A 26,360-nucleotide genomic window follows, 5' to 3' on the forward strand; every position below is an offset into this window, starting at 1 on the left:
TAATAGTGAGCTTATATGGAACAAAGTATATTTTATATTTTGTACTAAGGCATATAAGTATTATATATATATGTGTGTGTCTGTGTGTGTGTGTTTGCGAGTGTGTGTTAGTGTATGCGTGCATGTATGTATGCATTTATGTATGTATGTGTGCATGCATGTTTGTTTTCTAATACCAAACGCAGACCAATCATATTTGTTGCTGTGCTGCAAATTTAAATAAAACGAATTTCTACCAAGTGCTCTTCTCCTCGATTCTCAAGAATTCAAGTAGGCTCTGCAGATTTTCATGTGTAGCTAGTAGTGTAGTATTTTTTTTGGTGATTTTTTTTGGTGTTTTTTTGGTGTATGTATGTATGTATGTATGTATGTGTATGTGTGTATGTGTGTATGTATGTATGTATGCATGTATGCATGTATGCATGTATGCATGTATGCATGTATGCATGTATGCATGTATGCATGTATGTATGTATGTATGTATGTATGTATGTATGTATGTATGTATGTATGTATGTATGTATGTATGTATGTATGTATGTATGCATGTATGCATGTATGCATGTATGTGTGTACATGCACGCATGCATGCAAAACAAACATGCACGCATGCATGCAAAACAAACATGCATACATGTATGTACAAACAGGCATACATATATGTATATGCAAAGTTAAACCTTAGCCCAACAAATCTTTGAGTCGCATTTCTACCGGGCAAGCTTGGGTTCTGCGAAAAGTGCGAAACACATCCCACATGATTGTTCATATAGATCCTTTGAGCACAAAACGTCAACCACCAACAATTTGACCGTCATTTCCACCAAATGAGGTATGGATTTTCCATCCAAAGATTTTTAAAAATGTCTTTAAAGCCGGTCGGATGGTAAGCAAAAACTTTTACAACAACCGTTTTTCGCTAGTTACCCACATTTATGGGGGGAATTTCCCAAATCGTTGAATTACGTATTAATTTTGACATATATATGTATATGGGATATTTGAGGGCACTTTTTTCACATGAATTTTGAGCAAGAATAGTGTTGCCAGATTTTGATGCCAAATTTATCTAAAGGCCAAACCATCAACAAAAAGTCTAACCTCGTGCAAATCCGATGAGATTTGGCCGAGTTATGGGGTTTGGAAATTTCGACCTATGTTTATATAGGATATTTGAGGGTATAATTTTCACATGAATTTTGACTACGAATAATTTAGTCTTAATACACGGATATATTTTAAAATGTATTATTTGAACAAATAATTAAAAACAAGTATTTTATTGGAAAGTTAATCTGTAGGCGTTTCGCATAGAATTCAAATATTGAGCATTGTTTTGGGAGTCTTTGTAGGATTCCTAATGGCTACCTCTTTAGCCCTGAACAAGTCGATTGGTTTTAACATGTGATATTCATAGACACAAATGGAATGCCCTTTAAGTATCGGCGATTCAAGTTCACATTCATATTACATATCTTTCACATATCTCGTTTTGCATGCAGCTCACAAAGCTGTTGAATATTGGCCTAGGCAGTTGTTTTTTTGTTTTCTTTTTTCCACCCAAATTTGGGCGCCTACTTCACACTTGTAGTTGTTGTAAGGTTATTTAAAAAAAAAGGTCTGCATTATTTAAACAAAATAAGAGCACCTTCGCAGTTCATTTGTAAAATGCTCGTGGTGCATTCGGTTTCGTTTAGTCATTCAAGACTTTACTTCGGCTGCGCTGTCAAATGTTTATGACTGGACGCTGTGAGGGGTCCCACGCCCACGCCCACGCCCACAGCTTAAAGCTAGCCATTAACCTTTATCGAGGTGTATCTCTGGCATTACGTGTGCGCCAGAGTAACATAGTTGCGAATTCTTCGCCCAGCTCCAATTGCGTAAATATGCCTGACTGGCCGTCTGGCCACACGGGGCGTATGTGTAACACGCTCGCGACTAATTTCGCGGCTGACCAAAAATAAAATCACTAAAAATTCCAAAATAAACTAAAACACAATTACAGCGCGTAAGCGTCTCATTTAGAGAATCAAATCAAAATCAATTTCAAGTTCAAATCGCAAGTCGCGAATCGCGAATCTCGAGCCGCACATCGCGCATACGCCGCATAGGCGCTGCCCGACCTGGGAGCTGACCTTCCGACAATTACGCGCATATGTTGCACTGCGCCAATTACGGAGACGCATTTTTGTTATATTTCAATTTGTTTTTTTTTTTTTGGCAATTGAAATGCGCGTGCCACAGAAAACAAAAGTGTTGGCATGCGTGCATCATCATTTGGCAGCTGTGGATTCTCGCCGGGCATGCCTTTAATTGTAGAACTGGGGCAAGCGGCTCATCCCTAAACAGGGTGTTTGGCCGGTGTCAAGTGCCACATTGGCTGACATTGACACTCATACGCTTATGCTCGGGCTCGTGATCGTCATCGTCATCGTGATCGTGATCGCTTCCCCTTTGCGTATAAATATGCGTCGCATGCGCTGCTGTTGGTCACACAACGAGACGAGTTCGACGGCTGCACGTTTCCCAGCTCGATCAGCGAGCATAATTTAAACCGGACTGCCTAGTGAGCGCTTGAGAGGATTATGATGTGCCGTGCGCTGTTGATGCTGCTGCTGGCGCTGGTCGGCGCCAGCCATGCGGCGACACATGTCAACATTTCCATAGCCCAACAGCCGGCCACAAATCCGGCGGATGTTAGCTTCATTGATGGACGTGCGCCAGCGGAACTGAAGGCGGGTCCCTATCGCCCGGAGGAGGAGCAGCAGGAGCAACGTTTTCAGCGGCTGCAGGAGCGACCGCAGCAGCAGCAGCAGCAACAGATGCAGCAATCCCAGCAGCAACAGATGCAACAATCCCAGCAGCAACAGATGCAATCACAGCAGCAACAGATGCAACAATCGCAGCTGACGCCGCGACAGGGATTGGGCCTGCAGCCGGCACAGGCTCCTGCTCCTGCCAATCCGAATGGCCGCATGCCACGTCGTCGCATGCACGGACGTCGCCCCTCGATGCATCAGCAGCCGCCGCACAGCGGCCAGTTCCGCCAGCGCAACCAGCAGTTGCGCCAGAATCAGGAGTTCGAGCGTTACATTCAATCGTATCACAGCCATGGACCCTCCGTGGAGACCGTGAGTTCTAGTGAAGATTACCTGGGCTGTTCTTGCCTAACATATTTCGTTGCCCCGCCCGCCAGGTCTATGAATCCTCCAGTCCCTCGCCCCAGCGCTACTCGCAGTCCAGCAGCAGCAGTGGCAGCAGCGCCAGTTCCTTTGCAGCCGACGACGACGCGGTGTCCATTGGCGGCGCCAAGTCGCAGCAGCTGCGCATGTTTGAGCGCCAGGTAGCCGCTCCAGTTGCGTCACAAGGCCAGAGCGCCAATGTGGAGCAGGCACAGGACAGCAAACCCATCTACGAGCCGGCACAGCCGGCGCCCGTACAAGCTGCAGCCATTGCGCCCGCAGCCAGCGCCAGCTCCAGCTCCAGCCCTAGCTCGGCTCCTGCACCGGCGCCCGCATCAATGCCCAACGACGGCAAGCAGGGTGGCAACAGCTTTGAGTCCTCCTACGAGCCCGCCTACGATGCCGGCAACAGCTACAATCGACCCAGCTACGATCAGAGCGGCTACGGCTATGAGGATGTACAGGATGACTACCAGGATCAGTATCCGCCAGCTGTGGACGAGAGCGCCAGCTACGATGACTACGCTGAGCAGTCGGGCGGCTCGGGCTATTTGCCGCCGCAACGGGGCTATGTGGCACCGCCACGCCCACTCGTCACAAAGACCATACAGATTGTGCAGCCGGCGCTGAAGGCCAAGAAATACGAGGTGCGTCATCCGGCCATACAGAAGGAGTTCTACGATATCGAAGAGCGCGTCGTTATCAAGCCGGCGGGCACACTGGTCGTGGAGCTGGATCATCCGGTGGCCAAGATACCCAAGGGTGAGACACTGCTGTCACTGGGTCATCCCCATCCCGCCGTCGCTTCCGCCTACAACAACAACAATGGCCAGGTGCAGGCGCACAGCTACAACAATGGCAACGAGTACAGGCCAGCCTATGAGCAGTCGCCAGCGCCGGCCAAGGAGCAGGCTCAGGTGACCACCATTGGCTCCAGCGTGACCACCATGCCCGCCTACGACCAGGCGCCCAAGGATGAGTATGTGGAGGCGCAGCTGCAGCAGCAGCAGCCACAAGGCAGCGATGCCACCGATGGCAAGCGCCAGCCAAGTTCCAGTTCCAGCTCCAATCCCAGCTCTAGCTCCAGCTCCAGTGTGATTGCCACCGATGGCAACGGCAATCAATTCCAGATCAACAAGAAGCATCTGACCCCCAAGATGCTCACACGCCTGGAGCCCGAGCAGCCGGATTACGACTACGGCCGCAGCGAGGCCAGCTATCCGCCGCAGCGTAGCTATCAGCGCACCAATAGCTACAATCGCCAGCCGTATCAGAGTGCCGGCAATGAGGATTACTTCAGCGGCGAGTTTCTGCCCAATGCCAATGCTGGCAATGTCGAGATAAAGCCAGCGCGTCTCGAGGAGGCGCCACGCCCGCAGATAATCAAGCACGAGCACAAGATTCATTTGCCGCCATCGCAGCATAACATCTATCTGGGCCGCAGTCGCCAGCCGCCGCCCAAGGAGCGTCGCATCACGGAGCTGCCGGTGTCCAGCGGCCAGGAGCTGCCCGCCCATGTGGCCGAACTGAAGCCCTATTTGCGCAGCCATTCCGGCCCGACGGTGGTTTATGCCAAGTCCGCGGTGCGTACTGCCGCTCCACGCAGCTACTATTCGCAGGCAGCACGCCAGCGAAGTCCCTTGGCCGAGGAACTGGAATATAGTGCTCCATATTCGCGCATGCGTTACGATCCGGACCAGGAATCTGGCCGCCTAGTGGAGGCGCCCATGCAGCAGCCCAAGGAAGCAGCCAAGGCACAAATTCATTTGCAAATACCGCATCACGAGGATCGGGATCAGTCCATTGTGGCCACGGCGACGATTACCCCCCTGAAGCCCGACTGCGAGCAGGCGGAGATGCGGCAGGAGAAATCGGCCCGCTTGCGCCAGCCTCAGCAACAACAGTTCCAGCGCCTGGTTGAGGCACCTGTCGCCGCCGTTGTGCCATCCACACAGGCCACGCCCACGCCTGGCCAGCCCCAGCTGGATGTGGATGTGTCGCTCAACGGCGCAGCCGGCCATCTCAATCGGCACCTGCAGGCCAATGAGCGCGTCATCTCGGCCACAGCCGCGCCCACCGATGCGGCCGCCACCAGCGAGACCTTCCACAAGCGCCGCATCGTGGTCAATCATCCGTTCCAGACGGTGCGCGAAGTGGTCGAGCACGAGCCCATCACCAACTACCATCAGATACAGGTAAACGAGCCCGCCTCGCCAGCCCTGTACCATCAGGCCGCCTACTACCAGCAGCCGCTGCAGACGCACGGAAATCTGGTGCAATATCAGACCACATCGACGCATGGTAAAATCTTTGGTTAGACCAGGATCTGAACGGAGCGATTGTAGACCCGGATTTGTATAGTCGACTACTCTCTTTTTGTTTTTATTGCATTTTTGTTGTAATTAGGAATTAGGAGACACGAAAAATTCCCAGAATCGGTGGAAGGGCCCTTTCCAGACAATATTGATCTTATCCATATGCATATATATATCCATAAATCTTAGACTTAAGCGCAGTTTTACTTGCCAACAATAAAATGCATACAAAATGCCTCGAAAATAAACGTAAAAGTTTTTAGCTTAAATAAAACCAGCCGCTGGCGCCATCTTTTGTTCAATGTTCAGCTAGAAAATCAAACGAAACTTGAAATTTCACATATAATATAATAATTTTTATTGGTTTTGTTTTCTTTTTGTTTTGTTTTACGAAAAAATTATATTTAAGCATAAGCATACAACGAACAAACTTACAGTTACACTTTTTTTTTAATGCAATTAGAACATTGACTGTTTAATATAATAATTGTTTATACTTGTTTCAACGTTGCAAGACACATTTTAATATATATATAGATAATTTTTATTGTTTTTTTTCTTTTTTGTTTTGTTTCGAATTTTGTTTGCACTGCTCGCAATGTTGTGGGTTAATAATTAAATATTTATCATTTATATATGTATATAAAAAATACAAAAACAATTGGCACCGCCTACGCGGTCAATATTCCAATGCAATTGTCCGAAGAAATTTTGTTTAAGCTTAGCTGGAATTTTGTATATATTTGCTTCACTGTGGCGGCGCTTGACTCGAGCGGCGTTTGTCCTTTTCCTTTTCCTTCTCCTTCTCCTTGTCGCCCTTCCGGCCAAAGATGCGGAACATGCCGCTGCGACGCTCCTCTTTGCTCTTGCTGCCCTTCACACCCGAAACGGAGGAAATGGACTGAGCTTCGCTCTCGCTGGAGCTTTCGGCCGATGCGCGCGTAAAGCTGATCGAGTCGGGCTGCAGCGAGACGGGTCGATTGCTCTCAAAGCGAGTGTTGCCCCAACCTGTGCGTAAAACAGAGAGAGAGAGATCGGGAGAGTGAGTATGTGTGAGCAGAGCAGTGCGAAGTCTGATGAAGAAAGCGCATGCAAGATAACATAAAAGAGAGAGTATGATGTTAACATAAAAGAGTGTGAGTGTGCATAAAGAGAACTCTTAGCCTAGAGTAAACGCATGAAGAGAGAGAGAGAGAAACTTAAATATACTTTGCAAACTCGTGCGCAGATAGGAACGACGCGTTATTTTCACCGGCTTTACAGTTGAACCTTCACACAGTTTAAATATATATATTTATTTTTGGCATGCAAATCAAAGAGAAACAAAGAAGAGAGTTAAAAATAGAAAGAGAGAGAGAGAGAGACCAATAACCAATAGCTAAGCTCCAGCAACTGACTACATGCCGCAAAGTACTAAAGAGGTAAACCAGATGCAAGCCTTATATATGTTAGGATAATTCTTTGTGTACCGATTCCATCGTTGTTATTGTTATTTAAATGTAGACCCATGTAGCTTGGATTACTGATGGCATTGTTATGGTCAACGGAGCCCGATGATGATTTTGTTGATGATGTTGGTGAGCTCGTTAGATGCCAAACCGTGCGACTGCTTGTCGCATGTTGTTGTTGTTGTTGTATCGTTGTTGTTGTTGTTGTCGTAGTTGTTGCTGTGCTATTCTTTTGCATAATATTACCGTTGCCATTGCTGCTCGCACCGCTGCTCGAGTAGCTAACGGTGCGCTTCGTTGTGCTGCTGCTGCTGCTGCCGGAACTGTGCCCGTTATTGTTGCTGCTCACGTTGCTGTTGCTGTAGCTGTTGCCCGGCGCATGCGCCTCCATCTCGATGAACTTGCGCGTCGAGTCGATGCGTCCGCTGCCCAGCGAGGGCACCCTCTGCGGCGTTGCCAGATGCTGTTGCTGCTGCCGCACAATGTTGTTGTTGTAGTAGTCGGGCTGCTGCTGCAGCTGCTGCTGCTGTTGATTGGCTGCTGCATTGAACGCATTTATGCGCTGCTGCACCTGCGCCGCATGCGGCATCTGATGGCTATGCTGATGCTGATGCTGCTGCGGATGGGCGCTGCTGCCCAGGGGCGGCATTGTTGTGGGCAATGGCGGCGGATTATCTAATATTTACGAGTCGAATTTGGGCGGGGGACACGTTTTTTCGTTTTACAATGGATGACAAAAAGTATGTGTGTGTGAGTTTGTGTAATTATGTGTGTGTGTGTGTGTTTGTGTGGGAACAGACACAAATAGCTGAAGGCGTTAACTACACTGGGACGCCAACCCGGAGCTACTCACCCGACTGTCTGGACTCGCTGTTGCGCATCATCACGGCGCCGTCATCTTTGCTATTTCCATTCTGCGCGGGAAGCGTGGCGGATTGTTGCAGGCGGCCATCGGTTAGATCTGCGCGGGGCAAACAATTAACAAATTTTATTTAAATTTTTTTTTTTTTTTTTTGCTCACCATTGCTGGAACTTTGGCGATTGCGCAAATTGACCAGATTCTCCTGGCTCTGGCGGGTGCTGGCCACGGGCGGTGCTCCTCGTGGTGGTATCGGCGGCTTCTGATCGAAGCCGGCTGTGGGTGAACTGGGCTGGGATTGTTGCTGCTGCTGCTGTTGTTGTTGCAATTGCTGCTGTTGCATTTGTCGCTGCAGGAAGGCCATTTGCGGCGTGGCCGTGTCCAATGTGTGCCCGCTGCTGCTGCGTCGCTGCGAGTCTGGCGAGGAATTGCGTGAACTGACGGGCGATTCCACGTTGCTGGTAACCTTAATGTCCGGTGAGCTGCTCGATTGTTGCTGCAAAAGGGAGACAGATATTGATAGGATTAAATGGAATCTTTGAATAAGGGCAAGGGGTAAGGGAAAGAAGGGTATATAACATACAGAGAGGCTGGATAGATCTTTAGTACGTTATCATGTCCATCTCGGAGATAAAAGCTGAATTCTTTAAATTTTGATGGATAATTATCGATTTTTAATTATACTAAAATCTATAAATGTCGATTTGCTGTGGCTTTTGTATGCTTTTTTTAAGATCTCAATATTCCATAATAAGAAGAACAACAAACACAACAGATTTTCCTGAGAATGTTGCAGAGGTAGAAATGGAGCTGAGTACAGGGTATCTGTCAGTTGGGTACCTTCTGTCACTTCAACAATTTGCACTTACCTTCATGGACTCATCGTAGCTCAGCAGCTGTAGATTTGGCGGCAGACTAGCGTGGAAGGATATCTTGCGTACCCAATCGTTCATGATGTCCAGCGATGGTGCCTCGAAGAGGAACTCGGAGCCGTCGGGCAATTTCAGCCGGAAGACATACTTCTTTTTCGTGTAGTCGTCGGCGCGTTCGCACTTGGCACCGAGAATATTGACGGGTGCCGTTGCCGTTTTCTGTTGCAGGAAATCGTTCTCGTCCTTGAAGAAGCAAACCAATTGGCCGCAGAGGACCGTATGGAATTGCTTCCAGGAGCGCACGGGCGCCTTTTTGCCGCCCGATTGCAGGCCGTGCTTACGCTCCAGCATGCCCTGAATCTCCACGGGCGGCAAATCGAAGCCCTCGCCCTTCTGGTTCTTGCGGAAGGACTGAGCACGACGACGCGTCGTGAAGGATGGCGTTCGCTTCGGTTGCTTTGGCTGCACCTTCATGCTCTCGGCGCGCTTCACATTGGCATCGGCGGAGCCGCGACGCAGCCGATCGCCGAACATGCCGCTTGAGCTGCTCTTCTGCAGATTGAGCTGCTCGTCCTGCAGCTGATCCTGGAAGGGTGGACGCAGCTGTACTTGGGAAATGGCCGGCGATTGTGCGGCGCTGCCGGGTGCACTGGTGCTGCTGGTGTTGCCGCCACTGATGGTCACCATGGGCGCGGAGAAGATGGGCGTCTTCTCCTGGGCGGCGGCGTTGTTGCGATGTTCCTGCTGCTTCTCGGCGCGTCGGCGCTCCTCGTTGAGACGCTGCAGCTCCTTTTGCTTGAGCTGTTCGAGGCGTTCCTTCTCAAGGCGCTCCTTCTCCTTCAGCTTGGCCAGCTTCTCGTGCTCCAGCTGCTTGCGGAAACGCTGCTCGAGCAGCGTAATGCGCTTGATGGCCTGGAATTTCTCCTCCTGGGCGGCCACTGTCTTCTCGAAGTCCTCGTGACGGCGCAACAGATCCTCCACCTGGGGTATGGAGTCACCCAGCTTGGTGTCCTTGAGTTGCGGCTCGCGACTGCTGATCCATTGCTCCAGTATTTCGGCATCCTTGAGGAAGAGCTGCGTGTCCAGATTCAGCTCGTAGATCTCCTTGCGCTGCTGCAGCGTATGCTCGAGCAGTTCGTGCCGGGATTGAAGCACCTTGATTTTATCCTCCACCTCGTGTGCCAGGAAGTGCTTCTCCTTGATCAGCTTCTGGCCGTTGGCCGTGAAGTTGGCAAAGGTCTCGTCGCGGGCGCGTATCTCGGCATGATGATCCTTGATGCTGGCGAGCAACAACTCCGCGCCGGCCACACTGTTGGCCAGCTCGGGCGCCGTAATCTTGGCCAGCATCTCGTTGATCCAGGCGACCAGATCGCGATACTCATCGAAGTAGGATTGCAGCTGCTCCGCCTGGTTCAGTTTGCCCTTGCGCGCATTCGTCTTCTCCTTGAGATCCGTCCAGGCTTCGACGGTCTCGTCGCGCTTCACTTCGATGTGTTCCCGGGCATCGGGATAGATTTCGCCCAGTTTGACGGCTTCGGCCAGCACCGAATCGACCTGCTCCTTAATGGCCACCAGTTCGCCCTCAAATACCTGATGTTTGCGTCCCAGCGCCTGTATGCTCTCCAAATCCTGGCCATAGTCCTCCGAGATGAGGGAGGCATCCTTTTCGTTGATCAGCGAGATGGTCTCGTCGGCAACGCGATCGTAGACATGCACCTGCTTGGCGCCGGCGAGCGCATCCTGCCGAGCATTCACCAGATCCTTAAGCTCGTCCCACAACTGTTTGGTCTCGTCGCGCTTGGCCTTGATGGAATTGCGATAGGGATTGTTCTCCTGTATGAGGCGATCGCCGCGCTCCAGACAAGCCTCGACACGCGCCTCATTGGCGTTCAGATTGGACACAAAGGATTCGAAGGCCAGCATCAATTGCTCGACATGCTCGACATCCTCGCCGTAATCCTCGCTGGCGGTGACCGTCATTTGATCGCCCACCCATTCGTGCAGCTCCTCCGTTTCGCGCAGATACTCGAAGAGCTTCTTGCACTCGGAAAGACGCAGCTCCCGGTCCTTGGCCAGACGCAGCAGCTCCGCGTATTGCTGCGAGACGGCGCCGTTCTTCTCCTGGATGTTGGCGCTATCAAAGTGATTGCGTTCGATGAGGCCCGTGGCCAGCTTGTTGACCTTGTCAATGGACGGCTTGAAGGAGACCAGCTCGCGCTGCAGCACCTCCAGTTTCTTCTGATGCGTCTGCACGGAGATCTCGTCGCGTCCATAATCGCTGCTGGCCAAAATGGGTCGCTTCTCGCGCATCCAGGCATCCGCCTCATTGGCCTCCACATAGAACAGTTGACTCTCGACGGCGTCCAGCAGACGCAGTCGCCGAATGGCCGCCAAGTCGCGCAGCTGGACGAGCTGCTTCTGGAGCAGCTCCGACTTGTATTGCAGCTCTTCGCTGGCAAAGTGATTGTCGCGTATCATTTGCTGGCCACGCTGCAGCAGCGCCTGGATTAGGGGCTCCTGTGAGGTCAGCTCCGCCTCGAGGGCGTTGTGTTTCTTCTGCAGACCCTGCACCGCCAGCAGACTGCTGCCCAAATCCTGGGAGCCCGCAATGAGCTGTTTCTCGGCCAGCCACGCTAGCTCGTCCTCGGCATCGCGCAGGAACTGCTGCAGGCTGAGCGAATCCTCGAGGTTCTCACGTCTGATGGCAATCGGTTCGTGCAGCGTATTGTAGCGCTTGATGGTGGCCATGGCGCGTTCGTGTATGTCGTGTTTCAGGAAGTGATCCACCTGGAAGAAGTGCTCGTCCTTTTGCTTGAGCAGATCGGCCAGCTCATTGTGATGCGCCACATCCGCCTCGAGACGTTCGTGCTTCTTCAGCAGATTGCTAACGGTGGCCAGATCCTTGCCATAGTCCTCGCTGGACAGCTGCATCTCCACGTCGTCCATCCAGTTGTTGAACTCATCGACGCTGCGATTGAAGGCGAGCGCCTCGTGCGCCTGCTGCAGCTTCTCCTTCTTGGCATTGGAGGCCGCCTTCAGCTTGGCCCAGTCGCCCTCGAGCAGCTGCACCTGTTGCGCAATCTCGTCCTTGGCAAAGTGCTCGCCCCGGATGAGACGTTCGCCCTCGCTGATGACCGCCTGGACGCGCGGCGAGTTGCTTAAGAGCTCCGCATCGAAGGCCGTATGCTTCTGGATTTTGCTCTGCAAATTGCTCGGCTCGCGATAGTTCTCGTCCAGGGCGACCTGGAGCTTCTGGACCAGCCAGCGATCGATCTCGTAGAGGCTGCGCAGGAACTCCTGCAGCTGCAGGGATTGCAGCAGCCGATGCTTGCGCTCGGCGGTCAGCTCCAGCAGCTTCTGTTTGCGGCGCAGCACATAGGCCAGCTTCTCGCGGATCAAATCCGCATCCTTGGGCTCACCCTCCAGTATGCTGTTGGCGAACTTTTGGAGCGCATCCACATGATCGGCATCGAGCAGTTTCTCGAAGGCATCGTGCTTTTTGAGCAGGCGCTCCACGGCCGTGTACGAATCGCCCAGATCATCATTGTTGAGGAACGCCTCCTTGTTGGCCAGCCAGATCTCGACCTGTTCGACCTGTGCCTTGAACAGCTGCAGCTGATGCGCCTCGGTGAGGTCGCGTGCCCGCTCGCTCCACGCCTCGTGCAGTGTCTGATGCAGCTCCTCCAGCGCGTGCAGATACTTCTTGACGCTCTCCGGCTGCTTGGCCTGGCCGCTCAACTGTTCCCCGTGCAGTTTCAGTGCGACAAACGCCTGATCACGTCCCTCGATCTCCACCTTACGTTCCTGATGCAGCTCCAGCTGGGTTTCGCAGTCGTTGATCGTGGACGGCGACTGGGTGGCGTTCATTTTCTTGACCATGTCGTTGACCCAGAGCTCCAGCTCCCTGACATCCGAGACGAACTTGTGCACCAGATACGCCTCGTTCAGCACGGTCTGCCGCTTCACGGATAGACTCTGCAGATTGCCCCAGGACTTGTGCAGTTCCTGGAGCTTGCGCTCGATCACCTGAGCGCCACGCTCCGGATATTTGCGTATCAGGAAATCGGCGGCGGTCTCGTGCTCATCGATCTTTTGCTTCACAGCGGACATGTCGCGCTCCAGCGCCTCCTCGCGACGGATGAGCGCCTCGACTGCGGCCAGATCCCGGCCCGTGTCCGCCGAGCTCATGGCCAGCGCCTTCTCGGCAATGCGTTCGGCTGTGTCGTCCACATCCCGATTGAAGACATGTATCTCATGGGCGCCACCGAGGAGTGCACGATAGGCATTGAGTGCACCCTGGAGCTGGCGCCAGTTGTGATTGAAGTCGCGCCTGCGCTTGTCCACGCTCTGCGTATCCTCGGGCAGCTGCGCCTGGTTGATCAGCTTGTCGGCCAGCTGGTTGATGTGCTTCACCCGCTGATCGTCCACACGCATGTCCGAGTCGACGTCGTCCAGTTTGCGCATAAGGGCGCTGCAGTGCTCCAGATCGCGTCCGGTGTCGCTTGCCTGCACCATCATTTCCTTGTCGCGTATCCAGGCCTCGATCTTGTCCAGCTGATTGTTGAACTCGAGTATGTCCTGGGCCTCCTCGAGGCCACGGCCGCGCTGATCCAGCTCGGCGAGCAGACCCTGCCAGGCGGCCAGTACACGTTCGATGGCCTGCTTGATTTCTGGCGAGGATTCGTGCTGCTTGCTCAGCAGTATGACGCCCGTGTCCTGAATCTCCTTGATGCGACCCTGATTGGCGCTCACTTCGGCCTGGAAGGCCTGATGCTTTTGCAATTTCTTGATCTTCTCATCCAGATTGGTGACCTCCGCATAGCTGGCCGCATCTGCCTCCAGTTTCTTTTGCTTCTCGTTGATCCAGGACTCGGCCTCGGCGCAGTCGCGCACAAACTTGGCATAGAGCAGAGCATCCTCCAGCTTGTAACGGCGCACCGCACACAAATCCTTGACCTTCTGGCGACGCGCCAGGACACCCTGCAATATCGTCTGTATATTGGCGCTATCGTAATGCCGCTGCTCGATCAGCTTGCGTCCGTGCTCCTGCAGCAGTGCCACCTTCTCCTCTTGCGTCTGGATGACACGCTCGAATTCGTCGTGCTTCTTGATCTGGTTTTGGACATCCTCGACGGTTTGGCCGAAATCGGAGCTGCTGAGCGCCGCCTGCTGTGTGCTGGACAGATTATCGATTTGTTTCGCATCGCGCAGGAAGCAGAACAAATCGATTTTCTGCTCCAGCATGATCTTCTTCTTGTTCCAGGCAGCGTGCAGCTTCTGGCGCTCGTCCAGCATCGCCGCACACTTCTCCTCCACATCGGCGGCCGCATAGTGTCCCGTCTGCACCATCGAATCGCTCAGCTCGTTCAGATAGCGGAACTTGTCCTCACGTGCCTCGATCTCGCCATAGATGGCATCGTGCTGGATCTTCAGGGCTGTGGCGCCGGCTGCATCACTGACATGCTCCTCGGCTTGGAGGGCGGCGCGCAGATTCGCCGACCATGAGACAATGTCACGCACATCCGTGAGGAATGTTTGCAAATCGGAGCTGGCGGCCAAACGATCGCCGCGCGCCGTTGAGCGTTCCTTCAGATCGTTCCAGGCGGCAACCACCTTGTCCTGCTGCTGCGCAATCGCCGCGGCATTCGATGGATATTTCGCCTGCAGACGCACCGAATCCTCAACGAGCATTTGCAGTTGCGCCTCCAGCGCCACAAGATCGTTCTCAAAGCCCTCGTGTTTGCGCAGCAAAGCCAGCGCCGAGTTCAAATCCTTGCCCAGCTCCGAGGAGAGTGCGGCATTCTTGTCCTGGATGCGGAACAGCGCCTCGGCCACATCGCGATGGAAGCGATGTATTTCGCCAGCGGCATGCAGCTTCTGTTCGCGTTGCTTGAGCAGCTTCAAGAGGTTCTCCCAAGACGTTCTGCAGGAGGACAAGAGAATTCGGATTATTTAGAGAATATTCAATAATCCAATTGAGTTTTGTGCACTTACCTTAGTTGTTCTTGTCTCTTCTCCACCTCATTGGCGTAGGAGCTCTCCGAGTCGATGAGCTTCTTGGCCAGCAGCTCGCACTGATCCACACGATCAGCGCCTACCTCAACGCGATGCTTGACATCATCAAATTTGTTTTGCAGCAGCTGCAAGTGCTCAAAGTCCTGACCGTAATCCTCCGATGAAGCGGTTTGTTCTTGCTCTCGAATCCATTGCTCCACCTCGTCAGATTCCAGGAAATACTCGTGCTTGGACAGGCTCTCCATGAGGCGCATCTGTCGCTGTTGGGCCAGCTTGTGCAGCGATTTGAGCATCTTTTCGATGAGCTGCTGCTTGGCGGCGAGCACCTTGCTATCGGGATGCTGGGCAGCCACCATGGCGGCGCAGGTGTGTCCCATTTCGGTGACAATGCTCGAATATGTGTCCAACTCCAGCTCGATGGTCTTGTGTTTGGTCAGCAACTTGGCCGCTGAATCGCGGTCTCTACCGTATTCGGTGGAGCGCAGGACATTGTTGCGTTCACCCAACCAGGACTCAATCTCGCCGGCGTCAAACAGATATTGCTGTGCCTTCAGTGACATTTCCAGCTTGCGTGCCCGTTCGCCGCAGTGCAGCTCCAGATCCTGCCAGGCCTGTTCCAGCTGCTCGCATAGCGCCTCCACATTCTGGCGCTCGGGATGCTGTTGCGCGACGAGCGCCTGTCCCGCCTGCAGCGCCTTGCTGATCATGGGCTGATGACCCTTGATCTCGGCCTCCAGTTTCTTGTGTTTCTTGTACAGCGACTGGGCCTGGTGCAGATTCTGGCCCAGCTCATTGGACTTGGCCGCGGGCAGATGATCGTTGATCCATTGGAATTCGGCATCTAATTCAAAGACAAACTTATGGAAATTGAGACTCTCCTCCAAATTGTCGCGACGCGCCTGTGTGGGATCACGCAGATCCTTGAAACGCTGCTGCAGCTCTTTGGTCTCATCCTCGATGTTCTTGGCATTGAAGTGACCCTCGTGGGCCATGTCATCGCCGGTGGAGACCAGCTCGGCCACCTTCTGATCCCAAATGGTGATCTCCGATTCGAGCATTTGCTGCTTATTGATCAGATCCTTGCAGCTGCGCAAATCGTTGCCCACATCCTTGCTCTTGAGCGCCGCGTCCAGCTCGTCGACCTTCTTCTTGGCATCCTCGATGGCACGATTGTGCTCGCGCTGCGAGGCAGCCTGCTCCAGTTTGCGGCCCTTGTCCTCGGACAGTGTTAACAGATCCTTCCACTTCTTGTTCAGATCGGCCACACGATGCTCCACCTCGGGCACACGATTCTCGGCCTGAATGAGCGCCTGCCCGTCCTTGTTCACATTGCGCAGCTGACCCTCGTTGGCGCGTAGCTCGCGCTCGAAGGCCTTGTGCTTCTGGAGTTTGCGCGGCAGATTGGTTAGATCGCGATAGCTCTCGTCGCCGGCAATTTTGGTCTTGTCCTGCAGCCAGGCCTTCAGGTCATCCGCCTCGGCGGCAAACTTGTGATAGTCCTTGGAGGCCTGCAGCAGGCGCTTGCGCTCAAAGGCGCGATCCTTGACGGCCTTGCGCTTGCCCAGCACCTGATTGCGACGCTCGGAAATGCTGGAAGAGGCGATGAGAGAGAATATGTAAAGGATTAGCTTGTCTAGGACTCCATTGTCGTCCACTTACTACTTGGCATCGTAGTGATCATTGGCAATTAGCTTGTCAGCGTTGTCCGAGAAGCCCTTCAGTATCTTGTCCTGTGCCATGAGGCTCTTCTCAAAGTCCAGATGACGCTTGAGTATGGCCTCCACCTCATCCAGCGAGGACTATTAAATAAAGAATCAAGTCAAGATTGATTCGACTAAGTCAAAGTTGTGCAACTTACGCCCAGATTGTTGTACTCGAGGAAGGCCTCGTGGCTCTTGGTGGTGGCATCGATTTTGTCCGCCTCGCGATTGAACATTTGCAGTTCGACGCACTGCAGCAGCCACTTTTGCTTCTCACTCCAGCCCCGATGTATGGCATCCTGTTCGGCCTTCAGACGTTCGATTAGCTGCACGGTCTCCGCCATGTTGGGCTTGCCATCGGACAGCTGTTTGCCCAGTTGGATGACCTCGACGAACTCGTTGTCGTGCGCCTTGATGTCGTCGCCCAGATCGTTGTGTTTCTTCAGCAGATTGTTGGCGGTTTCCACATCGCGTGCGGATTCATCGGCATTCAGCTGATCCTTGACAGAGTCAATCCACGCGAGCAGCGTCTTGGCGCTGTTGTTGAAGATCTGCTGACCCACCTCACTCTCGATGCGGGCACGCAGCTCGCTGCCGCGCTGCTGCACCTGTTGCCACATGTCCTGCACCTCCTGCTGGCGGGCATTCACATTGTCGCGCTCGGCGGGATAGGCATTCTTCACCGAGTTGCCCAGATAGGTGACCCGGTTGACCTTCTCCTCCACGGGCGCCAGTTCGCGCTCCAGATTCTGATGGCGACGCTGGAGTGCCTGCACGGTTTTGAGGTCGGGCGTGATGACAGCCGTGTCCAGCTGCAGCATTTTCTCGCTCATCCAGACCTTGGCCTCGTCGCAGGTGCGATTGAATAGCTCCACACTGGAGGCACCCTCCAGGCTCTTCTCGCGCTGCGCCTTCGCGTTGTTGAGGCGCTGCCAGATTTGATGAATCTGGCGCTGGCGTGCTATAATCTTGTCCAGCTGCGAATGACCCTGGCGACGGAAGGTGTCGACGGCGCCGTCGATCTCCTCGACACGCTTCGATGCGGCCGACAGATCGGTGATGAACTTCTCAAACTTGCGCTTGGCATTGTCCACGCCATCGCCATCGTCCGTCTTGATCATGCGCTCCTTCTCCTTCATCCACTTCTCAAAGTCATCGCATTCGCGATAGAAGCCAAACAGATGTATCGAATCCTCGAGCAGTGCATGTCGCTTCTGTGCCATCTCCTGCAGCTCATCGTACGTGGCATTGACGCGCTGCTGTCGCTTCTCCACGCTGTCCGCATTCTCGTTGATGCTCTGGTTGGAGGTGCGACGCTGCACCAGAGGCTTGGGCGCCACGCTGACTGGACGTATGCGCTTTACCGGCACCACCTGGCGCACCAGTATGGTCTTCTTGACCTTCTGCAGGCTCTTGACCTTCTCGGCCTTGGGCACAATGCAGGCGACGGGCCGCGCTTCGATCTCACGCACATAGTTGGCCGGCACGAAGCCCTCGTGGCCATTGTCCTTGCGCACACACCACCAGTCGTCGTTGGTCTTGGACTTGAGCAGCATGACCTCGCCCTTGTCCATTTTCATGCCCTGACCCTCGAAGGGGAAGAGGGAGCGCACGTGTGGCAGCATTTTGGTTTCAGTTACCTTCTTATGCTCCAGCTTCTCCACCCACTCATCCTCCCACACCTCCTTGGGCACCAGACGCGTCTCATTCACCCACTCCTCCTGCTCGAGTTCGGGCAGATCCGGCTCAGAGGCTGTCAGCTCCAGGGTGCAAATGCCCGCCTTGATCAGCTTATCCGCCTGCTGATTCAGATTAAGTATGTCGCCGGAATAGGCATTCAGCTCGCCCTGCAGATCGCGATGACGCTGCAGCAGCGCCTGCGCCGAGGGCTCATCGTTGCCATAGTCTCTGGAATTGACCAGAGCCATTTTCTCGTTCAGCCAGGATTCGGCCTCGTTGGCGTCCGTGTAGAATTGATAGGCCTCGGCGGCATCCTCCAGCTGGCGGCGACGCAGCTCCACAAGCGATTCCAGCGCCTGCCAATGCTCCGCCAGGGAATCGATGCGACTCTTGATCTCACTGGCGCGCGGATGTTGCTCGCCAATGAGGCGCTTGCCCGCCTCCGACATTTGCGAGGATTTCGGCTTGCGCGACTTGATCTCATCCTCGAGCGCTTTGTGTTTCTGCTGCAGCGAGAGCACCGCACGCAAATCCTTGGCCGTAATGCCCGTCTTGCAGATGCGCTGCTTGTCCACCAGCCAGCTCTCCTCGTTGTCGTAGTCCTCCATGAAGTGATGGAAATTGCGCGCCTCCTCGAGACGTGCGCGACGCTGCGCGGATAGCTTCAACAGCTCTGTGTAGGCTTCCTCTAGCTGCGCTAGGCGCTGGGCCAGAAGGGCGGCGTCCTTGTGCTCGGAGCTCTTGTAGGGCAGGGCCTGACGATTGAAGCGCTTGAGCGTCTCGCCGTATGTGTTCACCTGCAGCTCCTGCAGCGAATGGGCCTGCAGCAGCTCCTCGACGCCCAGCAAATGTGGTCCCACATCCTCGGAGGCGAACTGCTGCTGCAGCTCACGCACTGATTCCGTCGTGCCGGCGATCTCACGCAGCAGATTCATTAGAGTGCTCATTTGCGACAGGTTCAGACGTTGATTCTCCAGCAGCTCCAACAGTTTGCGCCACTTGTCCATGACCTCCTGTTCGCGACGTTTCACACGCTCCTTGCCATGATAGTTCTCCTTCTCCAGCTCATTGGCCATGGCCGTCAGATCGTTAAAGCGTTCCACGCGCGCCAAAATATCGGCAGAGATCGCCTCGTGTTTCTTCAGCGTGGCATCCACTTGGCGCAAATAGCGCGGATCGGACAGCACTTGAATCATTTCCTTGAGGTAACCCTCACGCAGCACGGATTTCTTTTCGAATTTATAGTTGAGCTGCTCCAGCTTCTCCTGGCGCAGAAGCTCCTCACGCAAGGCAACCTCGCGATTGTGCTCGGCATACTCCAGTATTTGCCAGGCCTTCTCGATGTCGTTGACCAGCTGACCCTCCTGGGGATTATAGGCCGGCTGATTCAACGCCTTCAGCAGCGTGTTTATGGTGAAAAACAAAGCCTCAATCTCGCTGCGCTCCTTGTATCTGTGGATATCATGGACATGGAGTACCATATACAATCTCTTAAAGGTGGCTACTCACTTGGGTGGCTTTTCAATGGTACGGTATTCCTTGAAGGCCAACAATTCACGCTGTATGCCCTCCAACGAGTTGGGCAAATCGCGCTGCTCCAGCTCGATGGTTTTTTGCCTTATCCAGCTAAGCAGATTTGTGGTTAGGCGTTCATAGTGCATCTTCTTGCGATCGGCATCCATTAGCTGGCCCACAATCTGTAAATGGCATGGACAACAATTGTCGTAGGGTAAGAGCGGTTGGACAACTTTCTAGGCCCAGCCCGATCGATGCCAACTAGAGCGTTAACAAGATTGGCTCGCACGTTACGCTGCAGCACCCATGCAAAGAGCTGCCCCCGACCCTGAGAGTGTCACCCGAACCCAAGCCCAGCTACCCAGCTACCCAGTTTTGTGGGTGTGTCTACTCACATTGGCAATCCGCTTGCCGCTCTTCTGTTCGTTCTTCATGCGCGCGAACGTGTGATAGTATGAGGCCACATAGGTCAAGATCGATTTCTCGTCTGGTCGCGCCGAGTCAATATCCTCCGCATCGAGCAGACTGAAAAGAATGAAGAAAAACCAAATCAGTTCAGATATATTTCCATATTTATTACGATTTCTATTTACCTTGGTATGCCCAATTCGTTGGCGGCCGTATCGAATGCATGATTCAAATTATCCAAATTGGAATTCTTTGAATTGACAATCGTGCTATATTCGAACAGATCGGGCCGATGCGAATGGATGAGCGCATTGAAACCCAAACCAGAACGCCATGATGATGTAAAGTCCTGTATATTAACGCCCGGATAACCATGTGTCTTACGCTGACACCACAATAAAAGCGCATCTTTGGCTGAACGTTTCTCACTCGATTCGTTTTCCTCATCCTAAATGTGAGTTAGTAAATAAAATTCATATTATTTAAAGTATAATAAGTATTTGCTCATAATAATTATTAATAATATTTCATCTTTTAAAATGTATTGATTATTTTAGCTCAATGGAACTTTCGAAAATTCTATAAAAAAAAGGAGTTTATAAACTGAAAGGACTGAAAAAATAATATATCATGGAAAATTCTAGTTTCTGGAGGCTCTAATTTTCAAGTAAGCTTTATTTTATCAATATTATTTTTAATTTAAGCTATATTTAGGGAATGATTATTACTATATTAACTAAATTATCATATAAAAATTGAACTTACCACATCGATGACGATTTCCTGAATTTGGAAACGCAAAATGATGGTCCAAATGAGACCCAAGATCAATCTGGGATTGCCATCGACAATGTCCTCAGCACCAATGGACTCCAAGCGTACCTGTTGTTGTTGTTAAAGAAATGAAATACAATTGCATTAGCTCGTCTTCTATCACAGCGGGGTGTTAAGTAGGTGTCGGGTTAGGGTTTATAGAAGGGGGCGGGAGGGAGGGGGGGGGGTATGGCTGTCCGGTTCGCTAAGCTGCACGTCTCGAGTTACACGCGTTTCACAAGCCGCAAAACAAAGCTGACAACAAGTGAACCAAATGGAAAACTGGAGCTGCTGCTGCTTCTTGTTGTGGGCCACAAGTCACGCATTATCAGAGCGAATGGCCCGGCTCGGCTGGGTGTTTGACCCCACCGGCTCAGGTTCATTTGCATCTATTGTAGGTCACGGCGTGCACAGGTAGGCACAGATAAATCGAAATAGGCGAAGAAAGCATAAGTTACGACTGAACTTTATCGCACACATAAAATTAAATACAACAAAAAGGAATGCTTAACTTTTAGCCGCTTTTGAAAAAGTTGATTAATGGCTAAGCGGCTGGAATTGAGCTTGAAAGAATTTATTTGACCGATTGTACGCTCCATTGGCAGCGTGTGTATGTGTGTGTGTGTGTGTGTGTGTGTGCGTGTGTGTTTGTGTGTGTCTGCATAAAATCCTTAACTAAATGCTCGCTCAGCTGTGCGTTAAATGACGTTTTTCTTTTTGCTTTCGAGCTTCTTCAAGCTGAAAAACCAATTAAAATGCAATAAATGCCGTTGTCACAAAAACCAAAAGACAAGCCCCAAAACAAACAACAGTGCTCTAATCGAGCGTGCACGACTATCAGCTACCCTGTATACAGGCTTGAATTTGCCCAAGCAAGTATTTTTATGTAGAAGAAATAGAGTGTTCTGCAGTGGGAGACTGTATACAGAAAGAGAGAGAGAGAGAGAGAGAGAGAGGGGAAGAAAGGGCGAGTGAGTTTTTACTACTCTCCTTGAACGAAAAAAGAGTGCTTATGAGAAACACACAGAGACAGGGAAAGGGGAGAGAGAGAGAGAGAGAGAGAGAGAGAGAGAGAGAGAGAGCGAGAGCGAGAGACTGTGAAGTAGTGAAAGATAGTCTGCAAGTGAAAGAGCGGCAGATAGAATAAGAGCTTATGTTAAATTATTAAAATGCGTTCGCCTTACTTAACATCATGAGAATCGCATAGAAAGGTCATATCAAAAGAGGAGCAGTGTGGTAAAAAGGGAATTTAATTCTGATTAGAAGCGGGAATACTTGATCGTTCAACTGCATTATACCCTTTCTTACCAATTTTAATGGGTACAGGGTATAAAATCAACAACTTTCACTGTGTCAAACAAAGTGGCTAAGACACAGACGTGTGCACAGTGTCAATGTTGTTGTTGTTATCGTTGTTGTTGCTGCAATTCGTACAAATTACATGCATTTAATGTGCATTAAAAGCGCCATTGTTTCTAATTAGATTAGGCTTAAAGACACGTACTAGAAGCTAGACCTCAAGCGAAACTATGTCGCACGCTAAGCTGAAAGTGAGCAGGGAGAGACTGAGAGAGAGTGCACAAGCCAGCTGGGGGGCTACATCTATGGATTCCACCTGCCCGCCCGCCCGACTGCCTGCCCGCCTGCCGGCACACACAATTAAAATCAGATTCAAGCAAAGAAAGTGTGCGGAAAATGTGTCGACACGAAAGGCGCAAAATAAAGAGAGGAAAAATAACTAAAATTTAATAAAACTAACTAAATTAAATAAAACTAACTAAAATTCGGCACGCCGAAGATTGAATACACTTGTAAAAATTTGCATTACGGTTTTGCAAAAATGTGAGAATAGTGAAGCTCGTAAATGCTGAGTTTATTGAAAATATCTTGGAAAACAGATTATGAAATATCGACCGATTCTTCCTCAGGCAGCTATATTATATTTATAAATTTAATCTCTGCAACAGATCGACGAAGCTGTGCAAAGTTTTAAGATGATTTCTTTAAAAGTAAGAAACTAGTTCGCATAGAAAAAGACGGAAAGGGCTGTATCAACTGGACTGTTGTTCCTGATCTGGAACATATATAGACTTTATAGGGGCGGAGATGTGTGCTTCATTTCATGACAAAGTTATAATACCCTCTACAAGGGTATAATAAAGAGTTAATAAAACGCAAATATGCAGCGCGTGCATTAGAAAGTATGCAAATATTTCAGAAAATTGCCAGACAAGGTAATTAAATGTATGTATATATTTATATATATGGTTATATATATATTTGGCCGATGCAGTCGCGCATCTAAAGTGTCTTTTATATATATATATAGATATATATGTGCATAGGCATGTAGCTGCGGCTCATAACTCTCGCTGTGCAGCTCATGTGGTAAACAAAGCACGCAACGTCCACGCGCAGCTGCCTCAAGAGACTTGCACTTTCTACAAATGCGTAGGCCTCTGTGCGCCCCGCCCTCTCCCTCTTTGGGTTAAGCACCTCTCTCCCTCCCTCTCTCTATCTTAACGTACCTTGGTGTGCAAGAATGCCAGACTCTTGTTGACATTTTCGATTTTATGTACACGCATCCGTCCGCTGTTCGGCTTGCCCAGTTTCTCCGACGATATTATCTCAAGCAGCTTGAGCAGCTTGATGCCATCGGCTAGATCTGTGAATAGGTCTTCGACCTCCATTTTGGCCTAGAAGTATATGAAGTATATATAAAAATGCATTATCAATTGTGAAAGTGTCTTTTATTACCGTGCATAATTTTTTTATATATTTTTTTTTTGTCATACCTTGATCAGAAACGAATTCATCCATTTTGTGAAGGTCTTCTTTTGGATGTGCAGACGCTCCTCCTGCAGCGTCTTGATGCGCTCGTTCTCGAACTTGATAATGCCATCGCGCTGCGTCATGTTGGCTGTGGAGCCCCGGGTGGATGACGTCGCCTGCTGCGTTCCGTAGCCACCGGGCTCATATTGTGATGCTACAAGAAACGGAAAGCATAGATTAGCACATGGTCGAGCAATAAAAAAACCAACCAAAGCCCTACAAGTGCACAACGTTTAGCTTTTGTTTTGATTTAAGCCCCGAATCAGTAGAGCGGGTGCTTCAAAAAAAAAAAAAGATATACAAAAAAAAATGTGTGTCTATGCTCAGTGCACAAATTGAAAGCGGGTATATTGTTTTAGCGCATAGAAACCTGAAACTTGAAATATATATTCATGTATATCCGGTTCATTTCGTGGTCAAGCCTAATATGTGACGTTTAAGCCGAGTATTTTTATATTTGTAGTCCCTTAATTTGACAATCAGACCTCTGATGACCTTCTCTGAAAGATTTAGGTAAATACAGGCAGACTTCTGATGAGCTTCAGTTTGAGAGTCACGTCCAAGTATTTACAGTCTAAGAGGCATCAGCCCAATGATCACAACGACTCTCTTCGATCGATTTAATTGATTGGTACACTGCGAATAGGGTATTGCTGCAACTGCAACGTTTCTTCAGGTATTTCTATGTACTGAGCCCATTAAAATTTAAAATATATATTCCTCTATTTACCCAAAATCTCTTCCTTTTCCATATTATCCATAAATATCGATTTGGAAACGGTTTTTTTTGTAGGGCATTACTTAAAAACAAATAAGATCTAGATACACAAAAATTGGTATGAAGATTATAACAGATATAGAGTTTTACAAAATGTTTAGTGGTATCTTCCCCCCTTATTCCACCCAAAATTGGAAAACACTCAACTTTAAAAGTGAAACCCTTGCGATGTGGTATATACATACATATGTATGTTTTACCGTAGCCTTACAAATTTCATAAAGTGGTATCTTCTAGTCGAGCACTTTCGACTAGAGCACTCTTGATTTTTTTGCTGGCCTTTGGTTACCAATAAGTATGCGCAGCTCAGTGCATTGGCTCGATAAGAACAGTTTGTTCTCTTTTTTTTTTGCCACTTATCGCAAGTCAAAGTAATTAATGGGCATTAGCTAATGTATCTAGTGTGCACACAGGTATATATGTATATACATATATATATATAGATATATACATATATAAAATGACATTACCAGCAGGCAGTTAAGTTGTGGGCATACGTGCATCGTTCAACGAATGCCCTTGCTTTAAGTTAGACAACCCTCTTTTTAAAGTAAACGTCATAATTTATAAATAAAGGTGCAAAATAAATACAAAAATTATCAGCTGAAATACTTGATTGACCTTTTTAAACCAGGGCTGCAAACCCATCAAAATTATTCGATGGTTCGATTCGGTCTTCGAACCAGCTGCCTGGTTCGATGCGCCTTTTCATCATATTCAAACCTTTGTTTTGTTTTTTATTTAAATTTTAATGAAACAATTAAGTTTTTCATTCACAATTGCCCTCTGTACTGAAAATATTGTAAGTCGTAAATATTTTCTAACTCAAGATAGGGCTAAATTTGATCTTAAGCCCAAATTGGCATCTACCAAATATGGTCAGATGACTACAAGGGTCCTAAGTTATTGTAAGATGTATGTTGGATCCATATCAAAAGTTTTTTATTTTCTAGTTTTGTTTCGCCTTTTTTTTTGTTTAATTGGTATCCCACCAATAAGGTTCGATTCATGGTATAAAATAAGTTATAATATTGGGTTTTGTTCAAAACTGAAGCTGTTTGTAATACAAATTAGTTCATGTTTTAAGCCAGAACCTATTGTGGCTATGAAAGTGGGATTATAGGGAAGTTTTGTTGAGCGATTTGTGGGCGGTATTTGTTTCATTTGAATACCAGGTTAATGACCTGCCCAATTTGGTGATTCTAGCTTCAAAGCTGTGGGAAGAAGTAACTTTTTTAATTTTAATTTATCTGGTTGTAATAAAATTCAGACGAACAGCAAAGTGGACATCACACAACAACCAATGTACCCTTTCTCACCAAGTAAACAGAGCATTAAACAAAGCTTTGCTTTCTTATAATATGTATAAAAATTAAAGTCTTTCTCATTTCTAGACTTTACAAATTTGGTTGTCTTTTCTACACACCTCATAAGCAGCTCAGTAACACTTTCTTAGCAACTCACGGCTAGTTAGATGATCTAATGCAAGAGTCATGAAAAATGAAAGAGATACGTATTATGCTCAAGCATGTGGAACGTAATGTCTATTTTGAAACACGCAGAGTCGTAATTCTAGTAGCTATTAGTCAATGGGTTTATTTTGGTGATATTATTCGTTCGGCTGCCATAGATTAAGGCACAAAAACCACTCAACAAACTAACTTCCCCACAACAACAACAACAAGAACAAAGCGTAAAACCTTTAACATTCCGGACTATGCCGTAATATGGCCCTGTTATCAGCAATTAATTTCTACCAAAAATGGGTTCTCATATGTTTTTTTCCGCTTTTTTATCAACTTGACAATTCTACGGATTACGTAATATTTGAAACAATACAAAAAAACCAACCAAAAACTTAACGAAATACGAGAAGCATTACCATTGATTTATATGTCACGTATTTCTCGATTGTACACAATTCATTATGTTGAGGGGCAAAT

The 26,360-nt window shown here is 49.8% G+C and overlaps 2 protein-coding genes across 6 annotated transcripts in view; one reads left to right on the forward strand and one right to left on the reverse strand.

Moving 5' to 3' along the window:
• Positions 1 to 2,419: 2,419 nt before the first annotated feature.
• Positions 2,420 to 5,879, forward strand: LOC135429491 (uncharacterized). The gene is made up of 2 exons (XM_064683800.1): positions 2,420 to 3,131; positions 3,197 to 5,879. Exons 1-2 carry the CDS (start codon positions 2,586 to 2,588, stop codon positions 5,498 to 5,500), a joined length of 2,850 nt encoding a protein of 949 aa, XP_064539870.1. The 5' UTR covers positions 2,420 to 2,585; the 3' UTR covers positions 5,501 to 5,879.
• kst (spectrin beta chain, non-erythrocytic 5 kst) overlaps positions 5,832 to 26,360 on the reverse strand; it is a 45,423-nt gene continuing 24,894 nt past the window's right edge. For 3 of the 5 annotated variants that reach the window (XM_064683797.1, XM_064683798.1, XM_064683796.1), the window contains 14 exons: positions 23,603 to 23,793; positions 23,336 to 23,503; positions 20,760 to 20,876; positions 20,180 to 20,442; positions 19,982 to 20,111; positions 19,581 to 19,768; positions 16,550 to 19,523; positions 16,351 to 16,490; positions 14,671 to 16,281; positions 8,674 to 14,599; positions 7,967 to 8,300; positions 7,799 to 7,906; positions 7,192 to 7,620; positions 5,832 to 6,505 (listed from right to left, as the gene is read on the reverse strand). In XM_064683797.1, coding sequence (XP_064539867.1) covers positions 6,246 to 6,505; positions 7,192 to 7,620; positions 7,799 to 7,906; positions 7,967 to 8,300; positions 8,674 to 14,599; positions 14,671 to 16,281; positions 16,351 to 16,490; positions 16,550 to 19,523; positions 19,581 to 19,768; positions 19,982 to 20,111; positions 20,180 to 20,442; positions 20,760 to 20,876; positions 23,336 to 23,503; positions 23,603 to 23,722 — 12,768 coding nt within the window. In that variant the 5' untranslated portion in view covers positions 23,723 to 23,793 and the 3' untranslated portion in view covers positions 5,832 to 6,245. Of the gene's footprint in view, positions 6,506 to 6,966; positions 7,621 to 7,798; positions 7,907 to 7,966; positions 8,301 to 8,673; positions 14,600 to 14,670; positions 16,282 to 16,350; positions 16,491 to 16,549; positions 19,524 to 19,580; positions 19,769 to 19,981; positions 20,112 to 20,179; positions 20,443 to 20,759; positions 20,877 to 23,335; positions 23,504 to 23,602; positions 23,794 to 26,360 lie in introns of all 5 variants that reach the window. The other 2 variants (XM_064683795.1, XM_064683799.1) reach the window with 2 other exon arrangements.

The sequence above is a fragment of the Drosophila montana genome, unplaced genomic scaffold (assembly GCF_035044405.1).
Source record: "Drosophila montana isolate Dmon_TW-CO22-7 unplaced genomic scaffold, ASM3504440v1 contig_2667_1, whole genome shotgun sequence".
Lineage (NCBI taxonomy): Eukaryota > Metazoa > Arthropoda > Insecta > Diptera > Drosophilidae > Drosophila > Drosophila montana.

Excerpts from the sequence above, each read along its gene's own strand:
- LOC135429491 (XM_064683800.1), top strand. The coding sequence starts at position 2,586 with ATGATGTGCCGTGCGCTGTTGATGCTGCTGCTGGCGCTGGTCGGCGCC. Across the intron at positions 3,132-3,196 it reads ATGGACCCTCCGTGGAGACC|GTCTATGAATCCTCCAGTCC; the intron begins GTGAGTTCTAGT and ends CCCGCCCGCCAG.